Source organism: Callithrix jacchus, chromosome 10, assembly GCF_049354715.1.
Source record: "Callithrix jacchus isolate 240 chromosome 10, calJac240_pri, whole genome shotgun sequence".
NCBI lineage: Eukaryota > Metazoa > Chordata > Mammalia > Primates > Cebidae > Callithrix > Callithrix jacchus.
This window is the reverse complement of record NC_133511.1, coordinates 73447722-73460874: the sequence shown is the minus strand read 5'-3', so window position 1 is coordinate 73460874 and position 13153 is coordinate 73447722. Positions and strand designations below refer to the sequence as shown.

Sequence of the window (13153 nt, the reverse complement as noted above, 5' to 3'; positions counted from 1 at the left end):
TATTAGCATGGCTGCACACAAGCATATGCACACTCATTTATAGAAACACATGCTCACTTATTATAAGAGTAGGCCCAGGGACCCAGAAAACTGCATTTTGTTACAGTCAGGCTAGTCACCTCTCTCTGTGTGGTCACCATGGAGAGCTGCTGTCCGGGAGAGCTGGCTGTGCAGACGCTCAATTTCTGCATCTTTCAGGGCCACCTGTTCTTGCAGCTGGGCTACCTCAGCCTGGAAAAGCAACAGAGGATGATCCCTACTAGGTCAGAAGGACTGCCAAAATCATGACAAAGTGCCTCCCATCACAGTCCAGAGCCTATCAGGCCCCAGGGCATGTCAGGAGTTAGGAGAAGAGGTGAATAGTAGCAGGGGCTCATTGCCCTCCCCACAGGTGGATCTCTGCTGACTGAATTCACTCTACTAGGCCAGCCTGGCCCCCCCAACAGCTCTGGCCATCCATGTGCTTCTTCTCCTGCATCTTCCTACCTGCCCAGGCTCTCTCTCTCCTGTCCTGTGAGGACTGGGATTGTGATGAGGAGTTGGGACTGTGTGCAATGGGAGGGCTGTTCTTGGCAGAGGAGGATACTGTCTTTCTGGACGTGGTCTTCCTTCTCCCAAGATACTCATGCAATAACATTTGGAGACACCCCTGTAACAAGTGCATGCAGCTTTCATCTTTCAAATCAACACAGAAAATATAGCGGAAGCCAAATCACCACTGGTAGAGAAAAGGTAAGCCAAGGGCTCCCTCCCTCAACACACTCCTACCCTTTGGGCACAATCACTGCCTCTGCCCAACCTCCAGGCATGTGTGCACACTCACTCATATATAGATGTACAAGCATTCAGGAGTGCTATACTTTTGAGGAAAAAAAAGCATGTATACACAGCTCATAAGTACACACATACATTCATAGTTGCACACGCAGGCGGCTGTGCTAGATAGTTCCCATGTCTCCACTAAGTAGTACAGGTTAAATTTCACACAACACTAGATGTGGTTGTTCATGCTTTCCCATATTCATTAGGAGATCAGAATTGTATAGGTCCTATCCCAAGAGGTACCTGAATTTTAGTCAAACAAACCTTGATTCTCTCATTTCCTAGTTGGGTGACCTTGGGCAAGTAAGTTAATCTTTCTGAGTCTCAGCTCATCTATAAAATGGGAAAAACAACACCTACTTCATGGGACTGCAATGAGGTTTAAGATAATGGTTAGGAACAACCTAGCCCAATACTCAGTATAGACTAAATGCTCAATAAATGCTACTGCTATTTGCTCCTCCCATCCTATTATTTTCTTTGTGGATAATTGGTTCAATTATCTCAGCACCAAACCACCTAAGAAAAAGGGTGAGCACTGACAATGGAGCTGATCAATAAAAGACAGAAAAGCCTTTTCCTCTGGCCACCCCTTCCCCATGTGTTGGCTCAATCATGTCCCACCTTTGGTCTTGAAGGTGACAGCATGGGCTGTCCAATTCCACAAAGGCCCAAGTTAATATTTGAACAACCCCAAGTAATTAAATGAGTACTGGCCCTGTTGGCAACTCTGTTGCTGGACAGGCCTTGAGTTGCTGGACAGGGTGGGACACAGACTGAGCACCCACCCTGATAAGCCCCTGAGCTCACTGCTTTCTTTTTTTTTTTTTTTTTTTTTGAGACGGAGTTTCGCTCTTGCTACCCAGGCTAGAGTGCAATGGCGTGATCTCATCTCACCGCAACCTCTGCCTCCTGGGTTCAGGCAATTCTCCTGTCTCAGCTTCTTGAGTAGCTGGGATTACAGACATGCACCACCATGCCCAGCTAATTTTTTTTTTTTTGTATTTTTAGTAGAGACGGGGTTTCACCATGTTGACCAGGATAGTCTCGATCTCTTGACCTCGTGATCCACCTGCCTCGGCCTCCCAAAGTGCTGGGATTACAGGCGTGAGCCACCGCACTGCTTTCTTACATCAAATCCTTTCTAGATACCACGGGAGGAAACAATATCTGTAAGTCACCAGGGAGAAAACAGGAGTAGGATAAGGTTCAGTGTCAGTCACAGAGCTACTTGGTGATCAGGCCAGGATGCAAACCCTGGCCTGCCTGCTCCAATGTCAGAGCTCCACCCACCACAGTGTCTGCTTCTGAGTTAACAGGACAGATGAGGGCCACTCTGACAAGGCCTGGGCTCCGTGAGCCCACCTCAAGGGTTTCTAAATAACCTTCCTTAGCATCCCCCAAATGGAACAGGGATGACCATATAAAGAGTGACAAGGGGTAGGGTTTCCTTATTCCAAAGTTCATGATGAAGCACTGCCCCTATGCTCTGGGCTCCACTCACAGAGGCCAAGGGCTGGATCCTGCTGTGCAATCTGCAGGCTGAGACATGCAGCTACGGAGCAGCTTTTCAGAGCTCACTCAGGGCCAAGATGCCCATGGGCTTATGACTCATGGTGACAGTGGCTTCTGAAGATATGAGCTTTCGGACTGTCAACCTCCATTTCAACAGAGGTCAGATGATTCTTGAAAGATATTTCTTTAATGTTATTTTCTTGCACCTCTCCACGCCCAGTTCTCCCTTTCTTTGTGGACAGGATAGGTGCTGGTCTTCATTAGAAATCTGGATACCTGGTGCTTGTTGACCCCTCAACTGGGACTTCAGCAATGTAGACCTATCAAGGTGGAATCTAGCCCCTGGCACTATGAGGGCTCTTCTTCCTGAGGCCTGCCTCTAGGGGAGGTCTTGTAGGTATATACCGTGGACCCTACAGACCAAGTGACTGGGCCCAACCTGCCTTGTGCCAGTTTCCACAGGAATATGCCAGAAACTATATGTGTTCTGTTATCCTTAGAGTACCTCTGTCTCCACAGTTAGGAAGGCCAAGAACAGTCCAAAGACCTTCTGTACGCTACTGCCACTGTTCCTGTGGCCACAGTCACCACGGCTGGAGCTGTGTGGCAAAAGCTCTAAGAGAGCTATGCAGACAGGCAGTCAGGCAGAGATGGGTGCTCTGGGTCCCTGCAAGTGCTGTGCCTCATTAAACCCAGGGAGCATACCCTACTGCCACTGAACTGGCAGACGAATCCCCTTCAGAGACTGAGAAGCCTTAAGAAGAAAAGTGAAGAACTTCCAAAAGCAGTGCTGGTTTTCTCTGCAAGGAATCAGGATAATGTAGGTAGCAGTATAACAAGAACGACAAAGACCCAGATGTGAACCTCAGCTCGGCCACTCTGAGCCAAGTTTCCTTCCCAGTAAAGTGAGAACTAAAAAACATCTACCTCACTGGGTGATTTTATGAATTAAATGATAAAATGTGTGCAAATAGCTTGGTACATTCTGGCACATAGGAAGTGTTCCACACTTGGTAGTTATTAAATAACTACCTTAGCATCTCAAAGGTCTACAATCTCAAAGGTCTACATGCCAAGGCAAAGAGCTTGGGTAATTTAAAAAGAAAAGTGTTATTTGGTTCTATCACAGTATATACAACTTCAAAGATTTCACCAAGACAGCGCTTGTTTGAGTGGAGTGCTGTGATAGAAGGTCCTGAGCTACTGGACCAAACCAATACCCCTAGAGCTGGTGCCTGTGAAGCATACACATGAAAAACTACATTCAGATACACACAGCAGGACACAGATGGGTCTCATCGCCCAGACTTGGTACCAAATAGCTGTGAAATCTTTGGAAAATTAGTTAATCTCTCTGTGCATCTGTTTCATTATCTGTAAAATGATTAAATTATTTTACAATTATACACTAGATTATTACATAAATATTAACATCATATTTGGTGCTTTTGATAACATGGGAAGTCATAAAATTTTAAATGATAAAAGCATGATATAAAATTGCATACAAATTATCAACATTAACAATTAAGAGAGACAGACGCTGAGATAGAGAGACCCTAATGCTTAAATATCTGTTCCCCCCAAATCTCATGTTGAATTGTAATCCCTAATATTGGAGGTGGGCCCTGGTAGGAGGTGAATGGCTCATGGGATAGATTTCTCATGAATGGTGGCACCACCCTCTTGGTGCTGTCCTCACAATTGTGAGTTCTCACGAGATCTGCTTCTTTAAAAGTCTGTGGCACCGCCTCTCCTCTCTCTCACTTGCTCCCGCTTTGCTTTCTGCCATGATTGAAAACTCCCTGAGGCTTCTCTAGAAGCTAAGCAGATGACAGCATGCTTCCTGTAAAACCTGCAGAATCCTGAGCCAATTAAACCTCTTCTTCATAAATTACCTACTCTAAGCTATTTACTCATAGCGATGCGAGAATAGCCTAACACAGATCTAAAACAAAAGAGAACAATATCTGGAAGGAAATATTAGCAATGGTAGTGCCTGGATGGTATGGTGCTTTTTATTCCTTTAATTTTTTTATGGTTTGAAAATTTTCTATAATGAGTGTTATTGTTTTTATAATCATTAGCAATTAACTTGCAGAAAAAATAAAAATACAAACTAGAAGTTAAAAAAACTTGAGTAAAAACGATCCAGTAATGCCCTTTGGTGGCACTGCAGACACAGAAGGGGAAGGTAGATATGAGCCTCCCACCTCCCCTTACCCTCAAAGGAAACCTAACCGTAGCCTAATGTAAACTTCCTGAAGTTTAAAAGACAATTCGACATTTAAAAATCCAACTTTTTTTGTGCAGGCCAAAAAAATTCATGGGCTGAATATAACCCACTAGTTTTGATCTCTGTACTTTAACTAGTATAGGAAAAAAAGGAAGAAACAAAGGAGGGAGGGAAGAAATTTATTTCATAATAGAATTTATTCTTGGTGTCCTTTACATTGCAAGCTCCCTAGTTTAAGAGAAACATGATTTGACTGAAGAAATAATTCAAAGTTTAGTCATTTTTAGGAATATATTTTGTGTCAAAAATAAAGCATGTTAATTTTTTGAAAACCTGATTCTAGAAGGGACTACTGAATTTAAAATGATACATCCAACATCTGCTTTAGGACTCACGACTCACTGCCTGCCGCTAACTTGCTCCCTCCCGCTCTTAGCCCCTTCTTGGCCCAGTTTCAGCCAGGTGCTATGCGGTGCAGGGAGAGGAAGCAGACTGGGTTACCACACTTGAGCAGTTCATAACCTCACAGGCTTTCTCCATGAGGAGCTTTCCTTGATCAAGTCAGTCTGCTGCACAATCTGGGCACTCTTGCATGTCCACACTGGAGGGTTGATTTGCATTTTCAAACTCAAGGTACTGGAAACCCCCAAGGAACACAGACCCTCCCCACAAGGGCCTCATATTCTCTCCATAGGCATCAGGAGTGCTGTTTACCTTAGTGGCCTTTAGCTTCCATTCGTACTGATTCCGTTCATTTTCTAACTCTTCCACTTTGATTTTGAGGTGCCTGAGCTCTTGTAGTAACTCCTAGAGGGATGAGGGAGAAAGACGAAGTTCTGATGGTTAAAAGGTTGTGCTCTCGATTTACCAACCTGATTAAGCTCATGCATGGAGGATGCAGCAACCAAATCAAGCTCCACTTAGCAGCTTTCATCTTTAAACATGGCCATTGTTTTAGGAAAGCCGTATGGCCTTTAAAAAACAAAAGCCATGTCCTGGAACAGGGAGTTCCAGACATAAGAAAGTGAAACCTTTCCATTTAGTTTTAGAACCTGTTCTGCCTGCCTCTTTTCAGTGACAGCTGTGTCCTCTGCAGGGTATGCCAGCATCACACACGTGAGTATAGGGAACCAGGCCGGTGACGCTTCAGAGTGGGAAGAACAGAGATGCTGAAATGAGGAAGCTTCTTCCCTGCAATGCAAAGTAGTACGAAGCAGGCTAATTGGGACCATCTCTTTGTGCTGGGAGTGAAGGAAGCCAGAAGAGGGGGTCTGTGATCCTGGAAGGCCTCATAGAGGAAAAATGAAACCCTAAGGTTTCATTTAACAAATGTTAAGTGCCAAATACAGATGCCATAATGTGTGTTCCAGTTCAGAGGAAGAGGTGGGTTTGAAGAAAGAAGGGAGGGAGAAGGCATCTGGGGAGGGGGTAAAGAGAGGAGGCTGAAAGGGAGGTAACTTATGGGGCTGGAGCTGAGGATGGGTGTAGGCCCACAGTGGAAGATGAGGCTGGGAAGGTGGGACCTTAACATAAAGGCTTGAGGATGAGAATATGTATGATGAGTTCCAATGCCATTTTTTTGGACAGTAGAGAGTCACTGAAGGTTGCTGAGTGGGGAAGTGACACAAACAATTTTCCCTTACTCATGTAGCTAGTAAGTGGTGGAACGGGAGTTTAAGCCCATATATTCTGACTCTAGGACCCTTGTGAAACTACCCCTTCGATAAAGATGACACCACTAAGCACTGTTATCTTGAACCAAGATTTCCTTAACAGAAATTGGTCCTGCTAACTAGCTCCCATCAGAAGAGTTGGCATAAAGATAATTATTTCCATAGGCTTTCTGAACTACAGTCTCACCCAACAAACATCCTACTTACCATCACATGGATGCTGCACAGCTACCTCCTGACTGGCATGTGCCAAGTGGAACCCTCAACTCCCCTCCTAGTCAATCTCCTCACTAAATGTCATATGTGTCTACCTAACGGCCTATCCAGAAACATAGGATCTATCCTCAGCATCTCCTTCCCCCTCCTCCCCTATGTATGCAATTCATTCCCAAGTTTTATTAATTCTACTCCCAGAAAAACAACTTGAATGTCTCATTTCTTTCCCACTCAGCCACCACCACTCTGGTCTAGCAATTAGCATTTATAACCTAGACAGTCAATTCATTGGTTACTCCTCTGTTGTCTTGTTTCTCTCAAAGCAATCAACCCCGCAGCATCTGGGGGAATGATATGAACAAACCATGCATCAGATCATGGCACTCCATGCTTCTCAAAGATCATAAACTTCAACCCATGACCTGATTCAGCTCCCTTCCTGCATCTTGGATCACTCTTTCTCCCTAGTTATGCTCTAGCCACATGGATAATTTTATCAGTTCCTCTCTCCAACTTAGGTCTTTGCAGACAACATTCCCTCTGTCTGGACTTTTCTGCCAGGTTAACTCCTGCCCATCCATCAGGCCTCCCTGAGTTAAGCTATCCCGACCTCCACACTAAGTTTATATTAGGGCCCCTCTGCTATATTCTCTTGTTGTACCCTGTGTACCTCCTATGTAATTCGCAATTCAATGTTTATTTGTATGATGGCTAATGGCTAGCTCTCCTCCTAAACTGCAAACTCCAGGAGGCATTTGCTAACCTCTGATTATCCCACAGTGCCTGGCACATAGTAGGTGTTTACTATTTGTCAATGAATGCACACATGAAACTCAAGTCATTATTTAACTGGCCTGCAGGTCTTGGCCTTCTGAGATAATCCACCATGAAGTGACATTGCTTCTTGAATTTTGTAAGGTCATTTATTAAGACTGCCTTATAGCTGAGGTGAGCATTTGCTGGGGCCCGTTAAAAACAAACCAACAAACAAAAAAAAACTTCTGGCCGGGTGCAATGGCTAACACCTGTAATCCCAGCACTTTGGGAGGCCCAGGTGGGTGGATCACTTGAGATCAGGAATTTGAGGCCAGCCTGGCCAATATGGTGAAACCCATCTCTAATACAAATACAAAAAATTAGCCAAGTGTAGTGATGGGTGCCTGTAATCCCGGCTAAGGAAAAGAAAAAGAAAATTGCATCCATTTTCTTGATGTCTGCATCAAGGGACATCAAGGCCTCAGTTACTGCTTTGACTTGCAGCAGACCCATTCTCTGAGAACATTATTGGCCCTGCCTGAGAGGTTTCAATGCCCACAAGGTGGGGGTTCTTTTGCTCAGTTTTGTATCCCAGCCAGGCTACTCAGTTTGTTGGAGAGGATGTCATGCAAGCTGATAGCAGAATTAGAAGTGTGCAGGTTCCTACTGCCTGAGGGGCTGCTACTATGGGTACACAGAGATCATCCTCTCCAGGCTCTGTGACCTCTGGACATCCTCTTCCTTCCATGTATGTTGTCCATCATTGACTATTAACACTAGTACACAATTTTACCTTCCTTTAGAAGTCTTGCTGAAGAAACCTACTCAACATGGGTCATGCTCCAACACCTCCTCAAGGCTTCTCTATCCAAATCTACATTTACGTCTTGACTTTCATATTTCCCCCCTGTCCTTTAATGCAGCAGGAAATCTTTCCCACAGAATTCCTCCCCCAATGCCTATGTCTAGATTTTCAACAAGTTCCCTAATTGAGTATGGACCATAGTAACTTCCTACAGAGCCAGGGTATCCTCTGTAGTAATCATGGCTGCTGTAACCTCGGTCTTTTCTTGAGGGGCTTCCAAGTCCTCTTCAACAGTAGGCCTCCTTGGAGGTATAGGCTTGTCTCTGCTGAAGCTGCCATCACCTGCCATCAACAAAGTCACAGAGGACCAGATCACCCCCGTGTGGAAAGCCAAGTCCAGAATCCAAGTCAGGTATCCCCTGCATGGCCCAGTGGCTATAAAATCACACGATGGGATTATGTGGGGGGAGGTTTTTCATGGAAATTCAGATGATGACTTAATTATTCACAGCACATGGAAACTTGTATTTTGTTTTTTCACTGGGGGTAAACCTCCTTGAACATAAACTTGAAAGGATTCTTTTTCATGATACTTTTCTCCTTAAAAAAAAAAAAAAAAGGATCATGTGAAACAAAACTTTGTTTAATCTCCCAGCCTTGAAGGAAGAGTCAGTATCTGAGTCATATACATGGGAAGGGGATTTATGAGGCTCCCTGTTGCACAAATGCCCCATCACTCAGGGCCCCTGGTGTACCTCATTTACAACCCTAAGGGAGATGAATGTCACCTGTTTGAGGGTTGGCCTCACCTACTCAGACCCTGCTCAGTGAGGGTCACTGAGCTCACCTCACATCCCAGGAGAAGTGAGTCAGTCCAAGCTCTGCCCAGAGGTAACAACAGATCCATGCCAAGCCACTGCACTCTGTTCTGGTTAGGAGAAACCCCAGCCCCTCCACCAGTGAAATGTCCCACACACGCATGCTCTGATATACTTAAGTGTGGTTCCTACAGGTGACCCCTCCCGAAAAGCACAGTCCTGGCTGCAGGGCTGGGGTTCCGCCACAGCGTCGCTGGCCGCCACCTCCTCAGGGTGGTCCCTACTGTGTAACAGGCGCTCCTGGATCTGCCTGTGGATGTCCAGCTGCAGCCTACACATCTGCTCCTGCAGCTCACTGATCACATTCAGAACCGACTGTAGGAAGGAAAAGAAAGAAGAGACAAGCACTCCAGGTGAGACAGCTCTCAGATGCACAACTCCTTAAGAGAACGGCACAGAGGAAGTGTGCATGGGGCGGGAAGCAGGTGGCACCCAGTGGTCACTGTCGACGGCCCTCCACTTCCTCACCAGAACCAAAAGACATGGTATTTTTCTTCAGGCCTGTCCCAACCAGGGGCCTCTCTTGCAGTTCGGACAAATCCCCAACAGCTCCTTTGTGCCATACTGTTGTGGTAATGCCGCAGCATTATCTTCTAGATAAGGGTCTAGAAGAAACCTTTCATCCAAGCAGAAGCAATAGCAGAGATGGGTGCACACCAGGGGCACACGCATGGACACATCCCCTCTCCACATATACCTCTCCAACATGCTACACACACCGAGTCCCCCTCCCCAAACACCCAATGTGTCAGCACCTGTGCACAGGAGACATGGCACACATCACATTCATCCATGACAGTATGTACTGAAACCCTAAACTCTGGCACCAATATGCCTATTTCAGCATATTCATCTTATATTCCTCCATCTTGTCTATAAGATTATCCCAAGCAATGTTCTGGCAACATTTCACTGACGTGTGGATTTACCTGGTCTACCACAAGACACATTCCTGGCCAAACCAATAAGGCCAATCTGATGTGCACTCACTCCGTGAGGACACGGATCCCTACTTTGCCTCCTAGTTTCTGGCAAACCATCACAGAGTTGGCCCCAAACTCAATAGACTAAAATTTATTGAACCTATCAAACTTTTGCCATTTTGAAAATCAAGAAGAAAATGGTTAATTTCCAGTTTTCTAGCAACTCATTTGATTTTTTTGATTCCTTAAAATTCACTTACAGTGAGCACTTTGGAGGACTCCTGTCCTTAATTTTTTGTACCTGTCAGAGGCAACAGTGGAATCAAGTCCATTTTTTCTTTGATTTTCTTATTAAGAACATAACTTGTGTGTGTGTGTGTGTGTGTGTGCTGTGTACGTGTGTGGCTTTGTGTTGTCCTCAGCATTGTCCTTTAGTTTGGGATGTCCCCTTCCTGACAGTGGTCATGCAAGTGTACTTTTACTTGTCTTTAGCATATGTCCTTTCTGCCTTTTGTACAAGCCCCTCTGATCACTGCTTCCTTTCAGGACACCTCTGAGAGCTTCCTTTTTGTTGGTAATATCTGTGAGATTGCACAGTCAGAATTATATTTAAGTTGTTCAATATTCTTGGGTCTTCTGTTTGAGAGTTCCCCATTTTATTTTTAAACTGTCAGAGTTATGATTTACCCAAGCATACAGTGCATGTCTGTTTATGCCTAGGTTTTTCCATGCTCACTCCTGTGAACTTTCAAATAACAATGAGCACTTTCTCTCAAGGTACCTATCAATTTTACTTCATAAACCAGTTTCTCCCATTGCTTCAGTATTGGAGCTAGAATGGCAGTTTTCCTAGTTTTGTCTTCTACCCTCTGAGTAAAGTGTAAACAAGTGAGAAAAACAAAGAAGTAAATATTCAAATGCTTCGGAATTCAGCTGGGAGATGTTTAGGAGCTAATCAAATAGTTGCTGCTCCCTCCCTCCATCACTGTCCCTTGTCTGCACCAGTCAGTTTGGAGACCTGCATCAGGAACACATCGATTTTCCTCCATCTACTCAGTAACCAAAACTTGTGGGCTACTCTGCCTTATTTCTCCGTAGCCATATGTTGTCATTGTTTTCTGGTATGTGTCTGTTCTCAGGCTTGGCATTTCAACTTAGCTTCATAATTTTTTTTGGAGACAGAGTCTTGCTGTGTTGCCCAGGCTGGAGTGTAGTGGCATGATCTCAACTCACTGCAACCTCCACTTTCCGGATTCAAGTGATTCTCATGTCTCAGCCTTCCAAATAGCTGGGACTTGTACAGGCACACACCACCACATCTGGCTGATTTTTGTATGTTTTAGTAGAGACCTGGTTTCATTATGTTGGCCAGGATGGTCTCAAACTCCTGACCTCAAGTGATCCCCATGCCTCGGCCTCCCAAAGTACTGGGACTACAGGTGTGAACCACCACACCTGGCCTAGCTTCACAATTCTTTATCTCCAGGGCTGGCCCATCTCGTCTCTTAACAGGTCTGTTTCCCTCCCATAAAGCAGACCCTTTTGTAGCTCTGTTCCATTCTGGGTCCCACAGCATAACATCTAGGTGTCATTTATGAGGTTACAATTGCTGTCTTGTGTTGTAACCTCAGTTCACCTTGTTTTTAAATCATACTTTGCCCACCATTAAAGCTCTTCTTTATGATTCTTTTCTATGTGAAACTACTGGACATCTCCCATAATCACAGTTGTTTCCAATCCCATCTTACCTGCTAATCTTGTGCACAATGTTACTTAGTTCTTTCTTCTTTTTTCAGGCTCAGTTTAATACTGTCCTGGCACTCTTACACATTACATTGCTCATGGGAATATAACCTCTATGCTCTAGAGAGGGGAATTTGGAAATATCTGTCAAAATTTCAAGTTCCTGTACCCCTTAACCCATAAATTCTACATCAATATATTTACATGTATAGAAGGTTATTCACTAAAGCATTATTTGTAGTAGCAGAAACTTGGAAACCACCTAAACATCCACTGAGAGAGGACTAGTTAAATAAATTAGGGTATAGTTGGATGGTAGAACAAGATGCAGATACAGATATGAATGAGGAAGTTTTTAAAAAACATACTTGGTGTGAAAAGAACTCTAAGACTGCTAAATTTAAAAAGAAAGGTCTACAATAGTGTACATTTGCATAAAAATGAGGAAAAGTGTGTGTGTGTGTGTGTGTGTGTCTGTGTATATGCACATGAATGTACCTGTCCACGCATAAGATGACTCTGGAAGGGTACAGACTGATGGCAATGGTTCCTGACTACCGACTGGAGGACAGGTGTTGAAAAAGGTCTTTTGATATATGCCCTTTTGAACTTTGACTTTTGAATTGTGGGAGTATATTTCCTAAACTGATACAAGTGAGTAAATAAAATAAAAACAAGAATAATAAAACTCTCCTCCTTAGGCCAGCTCATTTCTGAGCAAACACAATCTTCCCAGATCTCGCTCTGTATTCCAAGTCCATCATTCTGTTGCCTCAGTTCAGAAATCAGAATCCCTTTCTCCCAAGGTCCTAACCACAAGAAAGAAGGAATGATGGCATCATCACTTGTGCTGTAAGATGTTTTCATTTTCTGCGGGAAATCCTAAAGATTCTTTCCTGTTCTCTTCTTGCTCATGTGTACCCCTGATCAGTTGGGCTGACTCCCCTTCCTAGCACACTGGGGGCACTGTTCCCCCAACAGGGTGCTCTGCACAGAATCCTCTAGTTGCCACAGTGGGGTCCAGCTGCAGGTTGCTGGCACCCCCACAGCATGGGGAAGCCAGATTCCTTTCTTGGGGAAGACCCATCTGAGCAACATGCTTTTGCAATGCTTTGGTCCGCGTCCACACAGAGGTTTTCCTTTACCTCTGGATCTCTTTCGTTCATGCTCCATCCTTTGATTTTAGTATTTATTTTCCATGTCAATCACTCTTTCATAGTCCTGCTTTTCAGGAGTACATCTAATTCATCCAATCTTCAGTACCCTCATATTACCCCAAACCACTGCAAAAGGCTGACGAGAAAAGGTAAACAGGAAACCCAGTATTCATCCACATCTCATTTGGGCCATCACTTACTCCTGAGCAAGTGTGGCTATCAAGGAACCTGTGCCTCCAAGTCCTCAGGTCTTACAGAATGACTGTCAGTAATCATTTCCACAACTTAGGACAAGCAGCAGGATGCTGGCTTAGGCTATGATCAGAACCAGAGCAGAAAGAGCAGCCTGCAATGCTCTTGCCACCAGCATGCTCTTCTTTTCATTAAAACGTAAAACAGACTTTGAGGATAAAGCCTAAGCTAACCTGA

General features: G+C 44.5%; 1 protein-coding gene across 26 annotated transcripts in view; it reads right to left on the bottom strand.

Moving 5' to 3' along the window:
* PPFIBP2 (PPFIB scaffold protein 2) overlaps window positions 1–13153 on the bottom strand; it is a 141655-nt gene that overhangs the window by 31941 nt on the left and 96561 nt on the right. For 14 of the 26 annotated variants that reach the window (XM_078340422.1, XM_078340424.1, XM_078340423.1 and 11 more), the window contains 2 exons: window positions 5288–5380; window positions 120–231 (listed from right to left, as the gene is read on the bottom strand). In XM_078340422.1, the coding sequence (XP_078196548.1) occupies window positions 120–231; window positions 5288–5380 (205 nt within the window). Of the gene's footprint in view, window positions 1–119; window positions 232–5287; window positions 5381–8276; window positions 9217–13153 lie in introns of all 26 variants that reach the window. The other 12 variants (XM_035265687.3, XM_017977875.4, XM_017977876.4 and 9 more) reach the window with 2 other exon arrangements.